Here is a 16,893-nt window from a genome sequence, read left to right as displayed (position 1 = left end):
GGCCGCGATGAGGAAACAATCTCTGATTGGTTACGATAGCCAAGTACTCCTCACACCATTGGATGATATCCATGCCCCTCATGATTGGATTTTGATGAGCGTTTCAAATCCGGTCATGTGGCGTTTGACTTGAGGTGTTGCTACATGGTAGCTCATCTGTGCAAGCCATCAAAAGACCCGAAGATCACTGTAGGTCAGCCTCAAAATGTTTTAGTGGCTGTGAGCAAACCGAGACACGCGTGATTACAAGATAAATGGGCCAGGGTCACTATTTCACAGTTTTTGTTGTCACTTTTGTTGCTGTCCTAGTGTGATTTGTGGTGTTGTCTAAAATACAAACTGCAATCTGTGTTTCTTCTCTTAAAAAATACTGGAAAACCTTTTGATAGGATACAAGAACATTTAGATCGGTATTATTTGCTAAATTGAAGAGACTGTGTATGTAATAACAGTCGACATAAAGAACTAAATAACAAGAATTGTGTTAAAAGTGCTTAAAAAATGTCCATGTGAGGCTCAGCCCACTAACACACACCAATCATTGATAAGGTTCAGAAGTAATTGATCTTCTCATTACAATGCAGTGTTCTGTTGGAAAACTTTGAGTTCTAGTATCAAAGTGACATGCCACTTAGGTCACTTTGACATTTAACACCTACCCGAATTGTTGGAGACTAGACACATCCCTATGGAAATGATAGTCCTCGGTGGCTGTGGCCATCATGAGAAGCAAGAGCCACAACTCTCCCTGCAAAAACTGCTTGAGGACTACCTCAGAGGGGCTGACCCAGCCTCTAAACACCAGTGTCTGTTGGATGCTTTTGAATAAACCCAAACCACAGAGGCCACATGCTGCAACCTACAGGATTCCATTCAATCCCATAGTTGACCTACACAATAATCACTATAATAATAATAATATTAATCACTAATTTTAAGAGCACTAATATATATGCAAATACCCTACAAATTATTCTGTAACACATTTCCATGTGCAAAAAAAGATTGTAGTGATAATTATGCTTCTTTTGTAGGCTGGATTATATCAAGCATGGGATGTTTACCAACTATGAAACCATTTTTTGCAAATCTATGCTAATTTTTAATCTTTTTAAGCAATTGTTATAATGTCATATGAAACATAAGGCTGTTAAGAACGTATTGTTTATTATATGATCATATTATGTAGGGCACATATCACTTGATTATGTATATTTTTTGATATCAAAATGTTATGTGTGAAGTTGTCAACTTTGTCTACAGGACTGTATGACTTCAGTGATGCAACAGAAAATAGACACATTACATTACCACAATTAATTATTTAAAATACATATTTATCCCATTCTACAGACATTGCTGCGAGCATAGGGATAAATGACGTTACAGATTTGTGGTGTGGAGTTATGTGCAGCATGTAGGCTGTAGTGTCCATAACAGTAAATGATGTGCAAACATCATAATGGTTTTGTGCACATGAATAAGAAGCATTTCAATATGTTTTACTCAATTTTATGTCAGATTTTAAAATAGACAATATTTAAGTACAAATAAATTGATATTCAGTAAACTTTCACTTATATATACTTGCTTTCCATTAAATATTAATGTGGAAATGATCATCTTTTCCATTATTCCAAGATAATATCCAAATTGAGGTTGTGTTACTTAACATTTATTTGTATATCGAAATGAAGACATTTGCCAAAAGTTTACAGTTTACAGGGTTTAACTGCAACATTTAGTAGTTGCAGATTAGTAATCTGTAGTGTCCGTAACACTATTGAATGGTTCACAATTTCTTTATCCCATTTCACAAAATGATAAAGTTGCAAAAACAATTCAAATATTAGCATATAACAGACTTTTTTTTTGATAAATGTCAGCTTTTGAGCATTTGACTGGGCAACCTGAGGGAGAACAGCAATTGTTGCATTTTTGCAAGAAAATTATCAATATTTATTTGATTTCATTCATTTAATGTTGTTTGTTTTGTGTTTTTGACATTGTGATTTTCTTATTAGTTTTGTTTCCCTTTAATTCTGGACCATTACGTATGTAATAACAATTGATTGATCGATCGATCAGTTTTTATGTCCAAACTCTAAAATAAGTAAGTTTGATTCTTCTAGCACATTTAAAATTGACTAAAGTGAAAACAGGGCTTTCCTTCTTTGAAAAATTACAAATTGTAAATTATTGACAGGGTAATAAAGAGAATATTTGTTATTGTCATATGACAAAGTTGATTCTGCTTTTCTTGTTCATTAACAGTGAACTTCATCATAAACATTAAAAGCGTCTTTAATTTGATACATCAAGTAAAAGAACGTCATATACTCACTCTCCACCTTCATGGACTGCTTTGAGACAGTAGTTTATGATTAAATTATTGTAAATGCTGAGAGCTCTAACATCTTCACTAGTGAACCACTCTGCCTGGAGGCACATGAATCACTTTTTTTTTTCCATAAAATGGGCTAATTGTGTTTTGGTGTGGAGCAGTTATAGCATAATTGAATTTTCTCCTTTATTGCCTGGGAGAGCCTCTAAGGGCATCAGTGTTAAATTTCTGCCGACAAAGGGGAATGAAGTGTTAATTTCTGCTTACAAGAAGAAAATCTCTTGCCTTGATCTTCTGATCTAGTTAAGGTTGATTGGATGATTCCAGCAGACAGCATATCTGGATCATTTCTCTTCCATGAAACTAATGCTACTGTAATACACCGGGTGAGAGGCATGTTAGGTCTAGCGGGAAACTCTAGATCACCATAACACATCATTTCATTTCCCCTACCAAGAGAGTGCACAATCTATATAAACCTCAGGAATTATTTTACACTGTCTAAGCAAAACATAGTCAAAAATCAAAATTATATGGAGAAGATGAGAAGATAACTTGCTTATATTCTGCTGTGTTCGGTTGTTTTTGTACCATTTAACACCCTCCCTTCCTTAGATCTCCTTCTCCTGCTCCATTTACTCCCTGGATTGTTTCATAGCATGATGTATGGCCTCTTATCCCATTAATGCAAGGTGAATGAACCACTAGGCCAACATGACATCCTCAACAGCAGCACTAGGAAACTATTCTGTGTTAAGAGCTCATCTTAAAGCTCTTAATGTGAGCCCGTACAGTGAGATAACTCAAATACAGCCACAAACCAGCCAAGACTGATGACACTTCTGGATTATCATACTTTTCATATTGAATTTTTAAATTAAATTAAATTAATCAATTTAATCCTTTCAGCTTTTTACATACTAAAAAAAATCTGATTTTTGCAAATTCCCAAGTTCTGCCTGTCAGTATAAGAAAGACTTTATATTTAATATTTTTTATTAAATTGTTTGTTTAACCAGGTTGTAGTTGAGATCAAAATCTATTTTTCAAGAGAGACCTGTTTACAAAGAACCATATAGATAATAGATAATACATGATCACAAATTAAGAAAAAAAAAACATTTGCAATAGTAGTTTGAGATAAATGAACATAACCTTTAAAATATCCCAGTGAAATCAGAGAATGTAGCTTCATAGTTTTTGCTTGTTTGTTTGTTTTTAAGCTTATCACATTTATGCCCAGCAAAAACATTCAAAACAAGTGAACCAGTGAATTAGAGGTAATGTTAATGTGTCCTGTGACTTGATATTGAAAGTATGCTACTGTGTTTAAATTGAAGCAGGGAGCAGAGTCAAGATCCTTGTAAATAAAATAAAAAACTATATACAATGCTGCTCTTTTCAATTCGCTAGTGAGTCTCCCCACTTTTGAACTGTACGTACAATACATACAGTGCATATTACCGATGTGCTGACGCGAACTGTGAACCTGATATTAATGGAACAACCCCGCCACCATGTGTTCACTTCCAGAATAACACCAACACGTTTGGTTTTCTTTTTTAAAATTACTTTGTGACTTTAAATCGAATAAATATCCACATTAAAATGTATTTTATGTATCCTAGTATTTCTGCTATGGGCGTAGCCAGTATCAGGGCAGAAGAAGGATGTGTACTAAACTTTAACTGTAACAGCGTAAACTTAAAGTGTATAAAAACTGCCTCATGTGACAGAAATACCACATTAGCTATCTGTGCAAAGTTCATGTGTCATTTCACTCCCTCTCTTATCAATACGTCAGAAGTGAACCATTATACATCATATAACTACTATAGTTTACTTCCATATCTCTGTATCTATTTCCCTAACTGATGAGGTCCATAAAGGGTCGCCTCCAGTATGAAACCCGGATCTACTTCACCACAAAAGAGGGAGGGATTGAAGTGGAAGAGTCCAAACTCCTGCCATGGCTCTAGCAGCGTTGGCTAACCGATGGTGGAGGGCTGTGACCCTTGCGGGTACAGTGACAGGCTCCAGGTCAAGTCACACTGCTTTAAAATCAAACTACGACGCATTGGTCATCGGTGGAGGTGAGATTTGTGGACTGTAGGAAAGAAATGCAGAGAGCGACGTATACTGTAATAACGGGCGATAGATTTTGCAAAAACGATAAATCTGAGTTTGTAGGATTGTAGTATAAATAAGGTAATTTCGTATAGTAAAATAAATATTGCATTCCAAGATAACTGAATTTACTCCGTTTACGGCTGTGCATAGTTTAATCTTAATTATTCAACTTTGAACTCATTACTGCAGGGCACACTGTATACACAAAATATTTTAAAAACCTAATTATGGAACAACTTTTTGAAACTTCATGCATCGGAATCGGTTTTAAATTGCGTATTTTACATCTCTTTGTAGGACACAACGGACTGGTGGCAGTGAGTTTACATAGTTACTTCCTAACACCTGCTTTTGCAGTAAGGTTTCAGTACTGTGGTGAAAGTGATGTGTGCTTTGTATGCCTGTAGGCTACATATCTTCAGAAGGGAGGTCTGCAGGCAGCAGTGCTGGAACGCAGACATGTGCTGGGAGGTGCAGCTGTTTCAGAGGAAATCTTCCCTGGTAGGATTGACTTCTAGCTCAATTAAATATAAAAAAAAGTATATATTTGTTTCTGTTTCTTAAACTTAAAATACATTTGTTAATTTTGGGGTGCAAGAATTTCCTCCACTGAAAAACTAGTCACAGTGACACTGAACAATCACACACTGATTTTTATGGAAACTATCTAATTGTTTGAAGAAATACAGGTTTTCTCTTATTTGGGTGAACTCACCCTTTACTGGTAATTGCTTTATTTAATATTTATTAAATGTGTGTTATGTCACGTACTGTTCTCATTCCTAGCATTTGTTTCGATGTCTCACTATGGGATGTACCTTCCTGTGTATTCCTCAGAAGGAGGAGCATGTATCTTAGTCCACCAATTTGATCGGCACCAACCTTGAAATAGCTTATGTTATTACCAGTGTTGGGCAAGTTACTTTGAAAAAGTAATTAATTATAGTTACTAGTTACTTCTTCAAAAAAGTAACTGAGTTAGTAACTGAGTTACAATATTGTAAAAGTAATTAATTACTTGAAAAGTAACTATTGCGTTACTTTAAAAAAAATGTTTAACCCTCTGGGGTCCAGGGTATAATTGGCCATTTTTTACTACTTTTGATTTTACCTCTACATTACACCTTTAAAAACTATTTACTTTGCCTTGTTTGGTATCATTCTTTTCAGTACAACCTCACGTGCCTGAATTTACAGTTATGTTTTCATTTTGACATACTGTATTAACACAATTGATTTAAAATCAGACAGAAAACATAAAATCAGAGTAGAAAAAGTTATATTTTTACTGTAACAACCACAAACATGTTTATTGAATCATATTTCATATTTCATAACTTCCATAACTTTAAATGCAATTGTCAATTTTAAAATCCTATGCACAAGTTTTGCAAACAACAAAGTTATTTGTTTTGTTATTTTACCTTTTACCTTTTTTTTAAAATAACCATTTCAAACTAATTACATAACAATCAGCTGTTCTGCATTCAATAAGATGCCACAAATGATTTGTGCGACTCCAAAAACATAATTTCTGTCCACCTTAAAGGAGAACATCACAGCCTGATACCTGCAGGTCTGACAGCAGCAGGTGTATCACTCCTGTTTTTTACCTGGAGACAGCAGTCGCCTCATTGTTCTGACACACAACACAAAACTATCCACAACACTACACACTAACTACACAAGACAACACATTAACCCAAACACGCTAAATGTCACAGATCTCTCACATCTCAAAACTCGCTCTCTCTTTTTCTACAGTCTCTCTCACTCGCCGTCACTCCTAAAACTTCCCCCTCTTCCTAAACAACCAAATGTTATGTTGCCATATTATTTTTGATTGGTCGACATGGTGCATTTTTCCACCAACACAAATGGGCTGTTTTTTTGTTTGGTCATAAGCAGAGAGTGCTTGCTGTCCTTAGATAGTAAACGTGACGAAACTATTCAGGAAAAAACGCTGCGTATATATTGTTTATCATGACTCTGGTATATATCACCTTGTTGCTTTGTCATCTTAAAGTAGTTGTGATTGGCTTAGCACGATTCTTCCTGAGTCAAACAGCAGCACTCATGCGATTGTTTTGCCCCTTAGCTCCAGGTGTTGTGCCAAAAAGGGATCGTCTGCCAGAAAGTGATTGCCGCCGTCGGGGGCGCATGCAGCTGCTTAAAGCTGTAGCGCCCAGATTACTTATGTAGACAGCTACTTCCGTGCAACTGATATAAGATGCGGTAAGCTGAACACAGCTTCAACCATCTGTTTGTTGAAAAATAGCAATGCGACTGCGCTGCATTTTCTTGTTAGTAACGGTAACAGCGTTGTAACGATAGGAATAGTAATTGGTTAGATTACTCGTTACATCACTGGTTACTACATAGACATTATTCACAATCCTCTCCTCATTTCGGCCCAATCTCAACCTTCTAGGGCTAACTAGCTTAACTTTCCACAGACAGGAGTGTTAGCTAATTCCCATAGCTGTTTTCTCCTGAACCCAAATCGTCACCATAGATCGGGTGTCATACCACTGGAAGTGGTCACTGGTGGTGACAAGGAGGGAGTCACGGAAACCGAACCACAGGCTGGGGCTCACAGCTGGGCCTAGCCGCAGTGGTTCTCTGAAGAGAACTCCCAGTCTCCCAGTCTTCCTGGGAGGTAACTGCCTCCTGGAGGGCCTCCCGTTCAGCAGCAGAACCGCCATCCAAGGGCCTTCTTCCCTGGATTTTGAGGGCATAGAGAAGCACGGCCTACTCTGTGTGCCCCACATGGAGCCGCTAGTTGCAGGCCACCTCCATTCATGGCTGGCTAAAGCCTCCTCCAGGAGCCCCATACTCCCATCGAAGGCAGACCGCTTTCAGTCCATCATGACCGAGAGGGCCTACAAAGCGGTGGCTTTTAGCTGTAATGGCACTGAATGTTTCCCCCATTTTTGTTTCCTACCAGCCAGTGCTATGTGGGGGCATGGCAACCAGACCTGACCCAAATGTCTGGGAAGAAATTACTGTGATCACACATATTTCACTCAGCATGCAGCACTGCGCAGTCCAAGCCACAAGAAAATCCATGGGGATGATGGCGTTGCACGAGCGAGCCAGATTGGTCAACCTGACAAACCTGTCAGAGAGGGAGGAGGAGGACATTTTGGTCATGCCGATCGTGCTTGATGGGATATTCAGCAGAAATATGAGAGAGAGGATGAGGCATTCAAGCTCTGCCTCCCCCGGAAAACTGAGTCAACACCTGCTCCTGCCCCGAGATAGACCTTCACGCAGGTGTTCGTCTGGCTTCCCACTCAATTTGCTATCTCCAAACGAAGGAAGTCCCAGCTACCACCAGTACCCCCACTCAGGCAGGAGATCAGGGCAGGCCACTGAAGGGCTAACCCACACAGCCTGTCAGTCAGTATGCCGGGAGGAAGAAGAGAATGGCCTGACAGCCTCCTCTGTTACCCCAGGTGGAGAAGCTGAATATTTCCCATTCACCTGCCATGTTCTGGAGTGTGTTGTAAGGGCTCTGCTGCCCCATCGACCCCTCGCTGATATGCGTATGGAGCCCATACACCCAAGCTGCTGAGGAAGGAGACTTTGTTTCAGCAACAACAGGCTCTGTCTCCGTGTTGAACCTTACAAGCACACACTCTTGTTTGATAAAGCATGTTCCACTGCCCACTTGTTCAATTCCATCGACCTGAAGGACACATATTTTCACATTCCCATTTACCCTCCACAAAGGAGGTATCTAAGGTTTGCTCTTCGGGGTGTCTGTTACAAAGTGCTGCCTTTTGGTCTGTCACTGAGCCCCAAAGTGTTTGCTTGTTTCACAGAAGTGGCGATAGCACTGCTGAGACAGGGGGCCATTCATCTGGCAACATATTTAGATGACTGGCTCTTTCTGGCGTGGCTCACCTGGGCTTCATAATAAATAGCAAAAAGATTGTGTTGGCTCCAGTACAACATATAACATTCCCCAGTTTATCTCTGGACTCAATCAAAATGACAGTTTGTCTGTCAGAGGAGAGAGTGAACATGCTCAGAGCATGCCTCGTTCTTTTCCACCTGCACAAATAGTTCTCTTCTTTCAGGGCTTCTTTCAAACTGAACCCCATACTATGCATACTCTCTCTCTCTTCATATGTGTGTGTGTGTGTGTGTACAACAGCTTTATGTTTTGTCTGTGTGTGTGTGTGTGTGTGTGTGTGTGTGTGTGTGTGTGTGTGTGTGTGTGGGGTGGGGGTGGGGGCAGAGGGAGTAGCCAAACAGGCTAGGACCGGCACTGCTTGTGGAGATATATTGCCATGATTGCTTGAAATAAAAGTAGATAACTATTGTCTGGCAATACGGGAGTCTCCATTTCCCATGGTGACACATCGAAACAAATGCTTGAAAAGAGAACGTTAGGTTACTTGCGTAACCCCAGTTCTCAGAGTAGCATGAGTGAGTCGTCTTACCAAGCAACCTTTCGTGCTGGGGCAAAGCAAGAAGAGGTGCTTATCTTAAATAATGACTATCTAATAGCGCAACCTATTTAAAGGTGGGAGGCTATGCCCGACGTGGTCGTTACAATCACCAGCCAATCAGGATTGGTAGAGATACAGAAGAGACATGCTTCATGCAGGGAGGTGCATCCTGTAGTGAGATATCGCACTCATGCTACTCTGGGAACCGTAGGTTATGCAAGTAACCTAAAATTTTACTCCTCTAAGAGAAATTACATTGGTTTGCAGGTTTCCGCTTCTCTAGGTGTTCCTACTTGCTCAGTTTGTTAAGACCGCACATATACAGAGACCTGGAGCTCAAGGTACACAAAACCAGAATCACAAAGAAAGATTCTAGATATCATGAGATAATATCAGTCCTTAGCCTTGCTGCAGTTCATCATTTTTCCCCCTTTTTCTACAAATTCAGAAACATGGGCTGAAGGTGTATATGAGAGACCCCCATGCCTTCACCCCCATGTTGGAGGAAGGGGTGAGAGGTGCTCCTCCACGTTCTCTCACTCTGGGCTCAGATCTGGCCACCAACCAGATGGAGATCGGCAAGTTCTCACAGAAGGATGCTAAGGTGATTTAGGTTTGAAAATAAACATAATAAGTAATTGTTCATTTAGGTTGATCCAAAAAAATGTTCTTTGCTTTGCTGGACCTTTATTTCTATGTGATACAATCCCACACACCTTTGCTTACCTACATACATCTTCACCTATTCCTCAACATACATACAGGCTTATCCTGAATTTGTTGCACACTTGGAGAGGCTAGCAGATGCTATGAACCCTCTCCTGGATGCTCCACCTGTAGATATTCCAGGTTTCACTTCTGGATCACTGAGACGGAGGGTGGCTGCAGCTAAAACACTGATGCCCATCTTCAGATGTGGTGGGTTGGTTTATTTATTTTTTAAACATTTTTTATTCTCCAAATTTAGCAAGTACTTAATTTGTACACTGCATTAATTTAGTCATTAATATTTCTGGCTCTTAATCCAAAGGTCTAAAACTGGGCAAAAACCTTCCAGACTTCTATGAAATCGTAACTGCTCCAATAATGAAGGTTGGTTAGCGATTAAACAAAGACGTTAGTTCCTCTTATTTTTAGATTGCATAGATAACGTGTATTTTGTGTGAAAGATTCTCACTCAGTGGTTTGATTCTGAGCCACTGAGAGCCACTCTGGCTACTGATGGTGTAATAGGAGCCATGACCAGTCCTAGTAATCCTGGCAGTGGGTGAGACACATTTTACAGCAGCCTATGACAACCAAACTCTCGTAATCTTAGATCTAGCTGGACAGAATTACAAGTGACTTGATGGTTTTGACTTGCAGGTATGTTCTCTTGCACCATGTGATGGGAGAGGTGGAGAAGGAAAAGGGTGCCTGGGGTTATGTAGAAGGAGGCATGGGAGGTGTGTCTCAGGCTATTGCTAGTGCTGCTCGATCTTATGGTGTTGACATCTTTACAGAAAAGGTAATCACCTTGATTTGATGTTGTTTATTTCATGGATTCATGGGAAATTATGTTCTAGCTTCCCTAACTTCTTGCATTTATCTTTGGCAGGATGTAAGCCAGATCCTGGTTGGTTCAGATGGTGATGCTAAGGGTGTGGTGCTAAAGGACGGCACAGAAATCCACAGTAAAGTTGTTTTATCAAATGCTACCCCATATATTACCTTCAAAAACCTGACACCACAGGTAACTCAGAAAACTGAACACCATTTCTAAGCAAAGCTCTGAACAAAGTCCCTTATTCTGACCTCTTGTATCACTACAGTCTGCTCTTTCTTCAGAATTCATCAAAGCAGTAGACCAGATCGACTACACTTCACCTGTTACCAAGATCAACGGTGAGTCTTTCATCAATCAGAACTTAAAGTTAAGACTGGCAATATAATATACTGAGGTAAAAACGTACATCTTTTAGTCATCTTTGGAAAAATGGTTTGTTTTGGTGGGTTTTGTATCAGATGTTTACAGTTTTTTCTGAATGCTTAAACCCTAACTGTGATTCCTGTAGCACAATCTCTAAAACTATTCAGACTTATAGCAAAACCACTCACTGAGTTTGCAAAACTAAAAGCACAAAAACTGCTTTGCACTCAGTTTGCAATTTTGTAACACACACTTTGCAAAACTGTAGGCACAATTCACTGCACAACACTCAATTACCAAATTTCCAACACACTCCTAGCAAAAGTATACACATGTATGGCTATCATTAACACTAATTTGCCAACTGTCTGGCACACTTTCACATGTGAAAACTTTTTTAGATAATTAGTTCACTTTGCAATCAGCCTAAGCACTATAATACAGGTAAGCTGTGTGTGCGGAGTACAATGGAGGGAGCAGAAAGAGTGAGAAGTAGAGGAGGCCGAGGAAGAGGACGTGGAGGTGAAGAAGTAGGATGAAGAGGACGACAAGGACAAGGAGGAGCAAGAGGAAGACGAGAAGGGGGGAGAGGAAGATGAGGAGGGGGGAGAGGAAGGGTAGGAAGAGTAAGAAATAGAATTGCTGATGACATCAGAGCTACAATAGTGGACCATGTAATCAACCGTGGAATGACCCTGAGGGTAGCTGGCCAATGGGTCCAGCCTAACTCGAGCCGCTACACTGTAGCAAGTACCATAAGGACATCTTGAAATGAGAATCGGTTAGTACAGTCACTTCGCACAAAGATTTGTAGCACTGGCATATGCCAATGAGAAACACACCAATACCATTGATGTAAAAATACTGAAATTGTTACTTTAGAGAATTGCTAGATGACCAGATGCTGGGGGCAGAGGAAGCATGTTCACTGCAGACCAAGTAACCCATATAGTCATTATGGCGATTGCAAATAATCCTATACTTGGAAATGAACACTTGTGTTTGTTTTGATGTGTTTGAATAAACACCAGTACTTGAAGTTTGGATCCCTCTATGCTTATGGATCTATGACAGAAGTATGAGCTCAAACTGACATAGCCTACCTTGTGCACAGAGAAAGCAAAAGCCAGATGTGTTTTGTATTCATACCATCAGTGTGCAGTTGGCGCATTGTGTGCTTAGTAGATGATGGCTTGTGTGTACTGTTTGATACGGAAACACCATTTTTACGAAGGTGTGAAGAGTTAATCTAGCTGTGTTTGCTTTTGCAAGAGAACTACAATGTTTTGATGATTGGGTGACAGGTTTTCTTATTTGTGTGAAGAGTTTTGCAAAATTAGCCAATAGTTACAAAAAATGTGCTTACGCAATCAGAAAAAACTGTAATCCTATGAAGAAACTGGGTCTCAACAGTTATTCAGCTTCCAGTGTCTTCTGCACGCTCGACCAAAATTTGAAGTTTATTAAGAAAATGAAAGAAAATGAAGCACATACACTCATTCCATGTCATTTTACCTGTTGTGATCTCTTTTTTCTTTCTTTCTTTCTTTCTTTCTTTCTTTCTTTCTTTCTTTCTTTCTTTCTTTCTTTCTTTCTTTCTTTTTTAACAGTGGCAGTAGACAAGTTGCCAAACTTCTTAGCATCTCCCACACCAGGTGATAAACCTGGATCACACCATCAGTGCTCAATCCATCTGAACTGCGAAAGTGTGGATGTTTTGGAAACAGCATATAAGGAAGCAAAAAATGAACGACCCTCAGCAAGGTGAACATGTCTTCGCATAAGTGTTCTTTTAAAAATGTCAGATTTGTGCATGCCAAATCAAGCTGAAATGTCCCACTGAGGGAAGAATAGAATAGAATAGAATAGAATAGAATAGAATAAGCCTTTACAAAGGCTTACAAAGGATGTTCTGGGGAAGAAAAGAAAACTAGCTTTAGTTAATGTTCAAGCACAGATTTGTGCAGTGCACATGTACACTTCTTAGTGAACTGGAAAATACAGGGCAAAGTTTTAGGCGCTTGTTACTGAGATAAGGGATTAACTGTGTAGTTGCAAATGGTAGAACGTATTAAAGTGAGTAGTGTGAATGTTTAGCACTTCAACCTTAAAACCTTTGAGATTGTACAATAAAATATACTTTCTCATATAGTTTAATACAATTTTTTTAGGTTATGTATTTTCAACATATATTTTTCCAGGTTACTCACATAAGTAGTCCACGTGCAGTATCCTTATCTCACAGATAACACTTACTTACCCTTGAACTAGTTTATATCCCGCTAAGGATAAAAGAATTCACAGTCAGCACTTACTTGAACATTATCACCCAAATATATCTTTAGAAAATCTTTATCCAACATGTTTGTCAATCCATCATCTGGTTGCATCATGTTCCTCTGGTCTTGTAGGCCTATGGTGGAAATGACCATCCCCTCTGTGCTGGATCCTACTCTGGCTCCCCCTGGCTGCCATGTGGTGTCACTTTTTACCCAATTCACCCCCTATTATATAGAAGGCAGGGAGTGGACAGACCAGGACCGGGAGGCATTTGCAGACACTGGTTAGAAACACAAATGCTCCACTCTCTGGACTTCTTAATGTTTTGAGCGTGCCAAACATGTTTACTGCTGGTAGATTTAGTTCTAGCTTACTATGGCAGTATGTTTGTTTAGATTCACAGTCATCCAGTTCATAGTAGTCTTAAGATCTTAAAGGTGACTGGACTTCTTGAAGTTTTTTGAAGATGTTCCACCTCCCAGCCACATACAACATTTCCAAGCACCTTTTCACCATCTCAGCTGTGCTTGTGGGTAACACCGCATCATATCAAAAACTCTACTGACTTCAAAAGAAAAAGCCTTGAACGTACACTAGATCTACATGAAACCATAGTGTCCTTTGATGTGGTCTTGCTTTTTACTTATATACCTGCAACCAAGGCAGTGGCGACTGTGAGAAACTGATTACAGCAAGACAGCTCCTTACACAACAGAACCAGCCCTACCTCGATCAGATTTGTATACTGTTAGACTTCTACCTCAGCAGCATGTATGTTAAATGCAACTATTGTTTTGGTGTGGGGGGTTGGGTACTGCCATGGACTTCCCATAGCCAACCTTTCCATGAAGGAAGTTAAAAGTAAAGCTCTTTGGCTCTTTCAAATTAATAGCACCTAACCTAGCCACAGTAGATATGTGGATGACACCTGGGTCAAAATCTAAGAAGTAGAAGCCTTCAGTATTCATGTGACCTCAGTGGATAGAAACATAAAGTTTACCAGGGAAAATACAAAGATTAATAGTTTGCTATTTCTGGCTGTGTGCATTTAGGAGGATGGAAGCCTCAAAATTGTAGTTTACTGAAAACACACACACACACCAGTAGCTACTCTTTGACTCCCACCACCTACTGAAATGTGAACTTGGAGTGATCAGGAACCTGCAACACCAGGCAGAAAGTGTTCCCTCTTATCTAGAAAGGGAAACAATGGAACACATGCAAGTAAAAAAAACTCCCAAAAAATGTGGTTACTCCAACTGGTCCTTCATCAAATCAGCAAAGATGCACGAAAATAAGGTGAGAAACCAACAAGGGAGAAACAGAATGAGGGAGAAATGGAACCACATTGTCATCACTTATGTAGCAGGTCTATCAGAGGAACTATCAAAGCATGATATTCCAGTGCACCTGAAACCTCTGGTTGTAGTGAGCCACACCTTTTGTCAAACCTTGGCTCATGTATGGGATAAAACCTGCTAGCATTTAAATACCCGAAGAAGCCTCCTGGATGAGACCTTAACCCTCTTTAAAAAACCTAAAGAAGTCCAGTTACCTTCTTTTCAAGCTCTAAAGCCTCACTGTAGCAGGCTTCAATGACACTGAAGGGAACTTTCTTAGACATTTTCTTACAGTTTAAATGGAACAATGAGTCAAGTTTACAAATTGACTGGTGAATCTTAGGAATATATTTTCTCCAAAATTATTAAAATATTCAAATGAATTGGACTCTTTAAATGTCGTGTATGTTGATTAATGTGTTTGAGTGAAAAGCATGTCTGTTTCTGTCTCCTCAGTGTTTGACTGGGTAGAGCAATACGCCCCTGGGTTTAAAAAGTCCGTGGTGGGCAGGGACATCCTGGCCCCTCCTGACCTGGAGAGGATCTTTGGGCTCACTGGAGGGGTAGATACTATGCACTGTGGATGCTGTAGCACTGAGCAACACTTTGAATGTTGACACGCCACTTATTTGTTTGACACAGTCAGCTGTTCACTGGATGAGGAAGTCATTTGCATTATTTTCAGTGTTCAGTCACTAACTGCCTACTTTGGGACGTGGCTGTTGTATAAGCAGTTAATGGTGACAGGCAGCTTTATTACAGCACGAGCCAGAATCAAAGTTCACACACTGTGTGACACTTAATCGCTTAACTGCATTTGCTTCTGCCTCCTTTGTATGAAGAAAACAGTAAATAACCACAAGGGAGGCTATTTTTCTACTTATAGCCCTGGAAGGAAAAACAAAAGGGGAATTTAAACTTTTGGTCTTGTTTTTACAGAATATCTTCCATGGATCAATGTCACTGGACCAGCTCTACTTAACACGACCCTTGCCCTCTCTCGCAGACTACCGCTCACCAATTAAAGGGCTCTATCTGTGTGGCAGTGGCTGTCATCCAGGTTTGCTTTTAATGCTCAGCTGAACGCAGAATTGCAAATAAGGCTGTTTATTATGTTGTACAGTAATAATACAATGTTAGCTGGTCTTAGAGAGCACACTTAATGAACCTTTGATCTTAAGATGTGCCCATGCCTTCACTGCTGATGATAAATGACGGCCAGGATGGCTAATTTTTCCATGTCGATATGTCATTTTTAGGTGGGGGTGTGATGGGTTCCCCTGGCTGGAATGCAGCCCTTACCGTCATCGCTGACTTGAAACGTCGCTGAGGGCATTATCAGATAACATTATCAATGTGTGGTCCGCTTATCTATGCACTACATTTCTTTAGAGTGAATGTGACTAGCTTGAAAAAATCAATGTCATATTACAACAAAAACCAGCCACTTGTTAGATTAACTTATGATTAGATCATTATGATTTAATAGTTAAATGACTGACGTAATAATACAAATGACATGGGATTAAAAATGACAAGTAGAGCGCAATAAAACAGGTCTGGACAGGAAGGCCACGTGAAAGGTTTACCAGTGGAAAAACACAAAATCAACACCAACCTGTGAGCCACCGGAAAATTACTGATGCCACCAAAGCAAACTGAATGCAAACGTATTATTAGAAAAACTAATTCTTGTTTTAATTAAATTAACAAAAACTGTGAAGTGATGATAGTCATGCACAAAGGAACATTTTACTACTCTATTTGAATACTTTTAAATAAACTGAAGCCATGTCTAATTTCCTTTAAACCATGTATGATTGTTTGTTTCTTATGTTGCATTTATTTCACTTGGGGCTGATGTCACAGCTTAGAGTGTCATGATACTAAAACATAGGTGTTTTCCAAAAGAAATAGCTTGAAGCAATTGTATTTTACCCACATTATAATATACAATTCTGTTTTAATAATTTTCTGTTGTGAGACATGCCCTGTCCTGTCCTGAAATTAATGGTGGATAACTCACAAAATGTGACCTAATCGGTTTTAAATTCAATCTTTTACTATGTATCTTTTGTTGGTTATTAAAATCATTTTAACAGCTTAGAAATATCTTAAAACCTTATTAATGCAAATTAAAGTTGATTTTCCTTTTCCACACCCTGAAAGGATATTCTTGGGGGATACAGGAAATACAGGATACAGGAAAAGAAGGCCGTCGCTTCCCTGAGCAAAGACCACAACATCACTGTTTTACCAGCTGATAAGGGGAGATGCACCGTGGTCCTAAACACTACAGATTACCATACAAAGATCACTACTCTCCTCAGTGACAACAATACCTACGAAGCCTTAAAGCGAGACCCCACAAGCAGCTACAAAAAGAAAGTTATAGCTTGCCTTCAAGACTTTGAAAAGGACAAAATTATT

The 16,893-nt window shown here is 39.5% G+C and overlaps 1 protein-coding gene across 1 annotated transcript; it reads left to right on the top strand.

The window, feature by feature from the left end:
* The first annotated feature begins 4,257 nt into the window (after positions 1–4,257).
* pyroxd2 (pyridine nucleotide-disulphide oxidoreductase domain 2) lies at positions 4,258–16,278 on the top strand. The gene is made up of 16 exons (XM_085477731.1): positions 4,258–4,437; positions 4,772–4,791; positions 4,882–4,975; positions 9,202–9,275; positions 9,383–9,538; positions 9,699–9,852; positions 9,965–10,026; positions 10,104–10,201; positions 10,300–10,441; positions 10,532–10,666; positions 10,746–10,818; positions 12,454–12,607; positions 13,255–13,406; positions 14,920–15,026; positions 15,403–15,523; positions 15,723–16,278. Exons 1-16 carry the CDS (start codon positions 4,314–4,316, stop codon positions 15,791–15,793), a joined length of 1,737 nt encoding a protein of 578 aa, XP_085333857.1. The 5' UTR covers positions 4,258–4,313; the 3' UTR covers positions 15,794–16,278.
* The last annotated feature ends 615 nt before the right edge of the window (positions 16,279–16,893 follow it).

Source organism: Copadichromis virginalis, linkage group LG13 (genome assembly GCF_057382275.1).
Source record: "Copadichromis virginalis isolate Kocher_CV1m ecotype Utaka linkage group LG13, C_Virginalis_male_GT1.1, whole genome shotgun sequence".
Taxonomy (NCBI): Eukaryota; Metazoa; Chordata; class Actinopteri; order Cichliformes; family Cichlidae; genus Copadichromis; species Copadichromis virginalis.
The sequence above is the reverse complement of the archived record's forward strand: the minus strand, read 5'-3'. Positions and strand labels throughout refer to the sequence as shown.

What these genes read in the sequence shown, in the direction of transcription:
- pyroxd2 (XM_085477731.1), top strand. Translation starts at nt 4,314, where the DNA reads ATGGCTCTAGCAGCGTTGGCTAACCGATGGTGGAGGGCTGTGACCCTT. An exon ending in TTCAGAGGAAATCTTCCCTG is followed by an intron (nt 4,976 to 9,201) that starts GTAGGATTGACT and finishes ATTGGTTTGCAG; the next exon opens with GTTTCCGCTTCTCTAGGTGT. An exon ending in GGAGGCATTTGCAGACACTG is followed by an intron (nt 13,407 to 14,919) that starts GTTAGAAACACA and finishes CTGTCTCCTCAG; the next exon opens with TGTTTGACTGGGTAGAGCAA.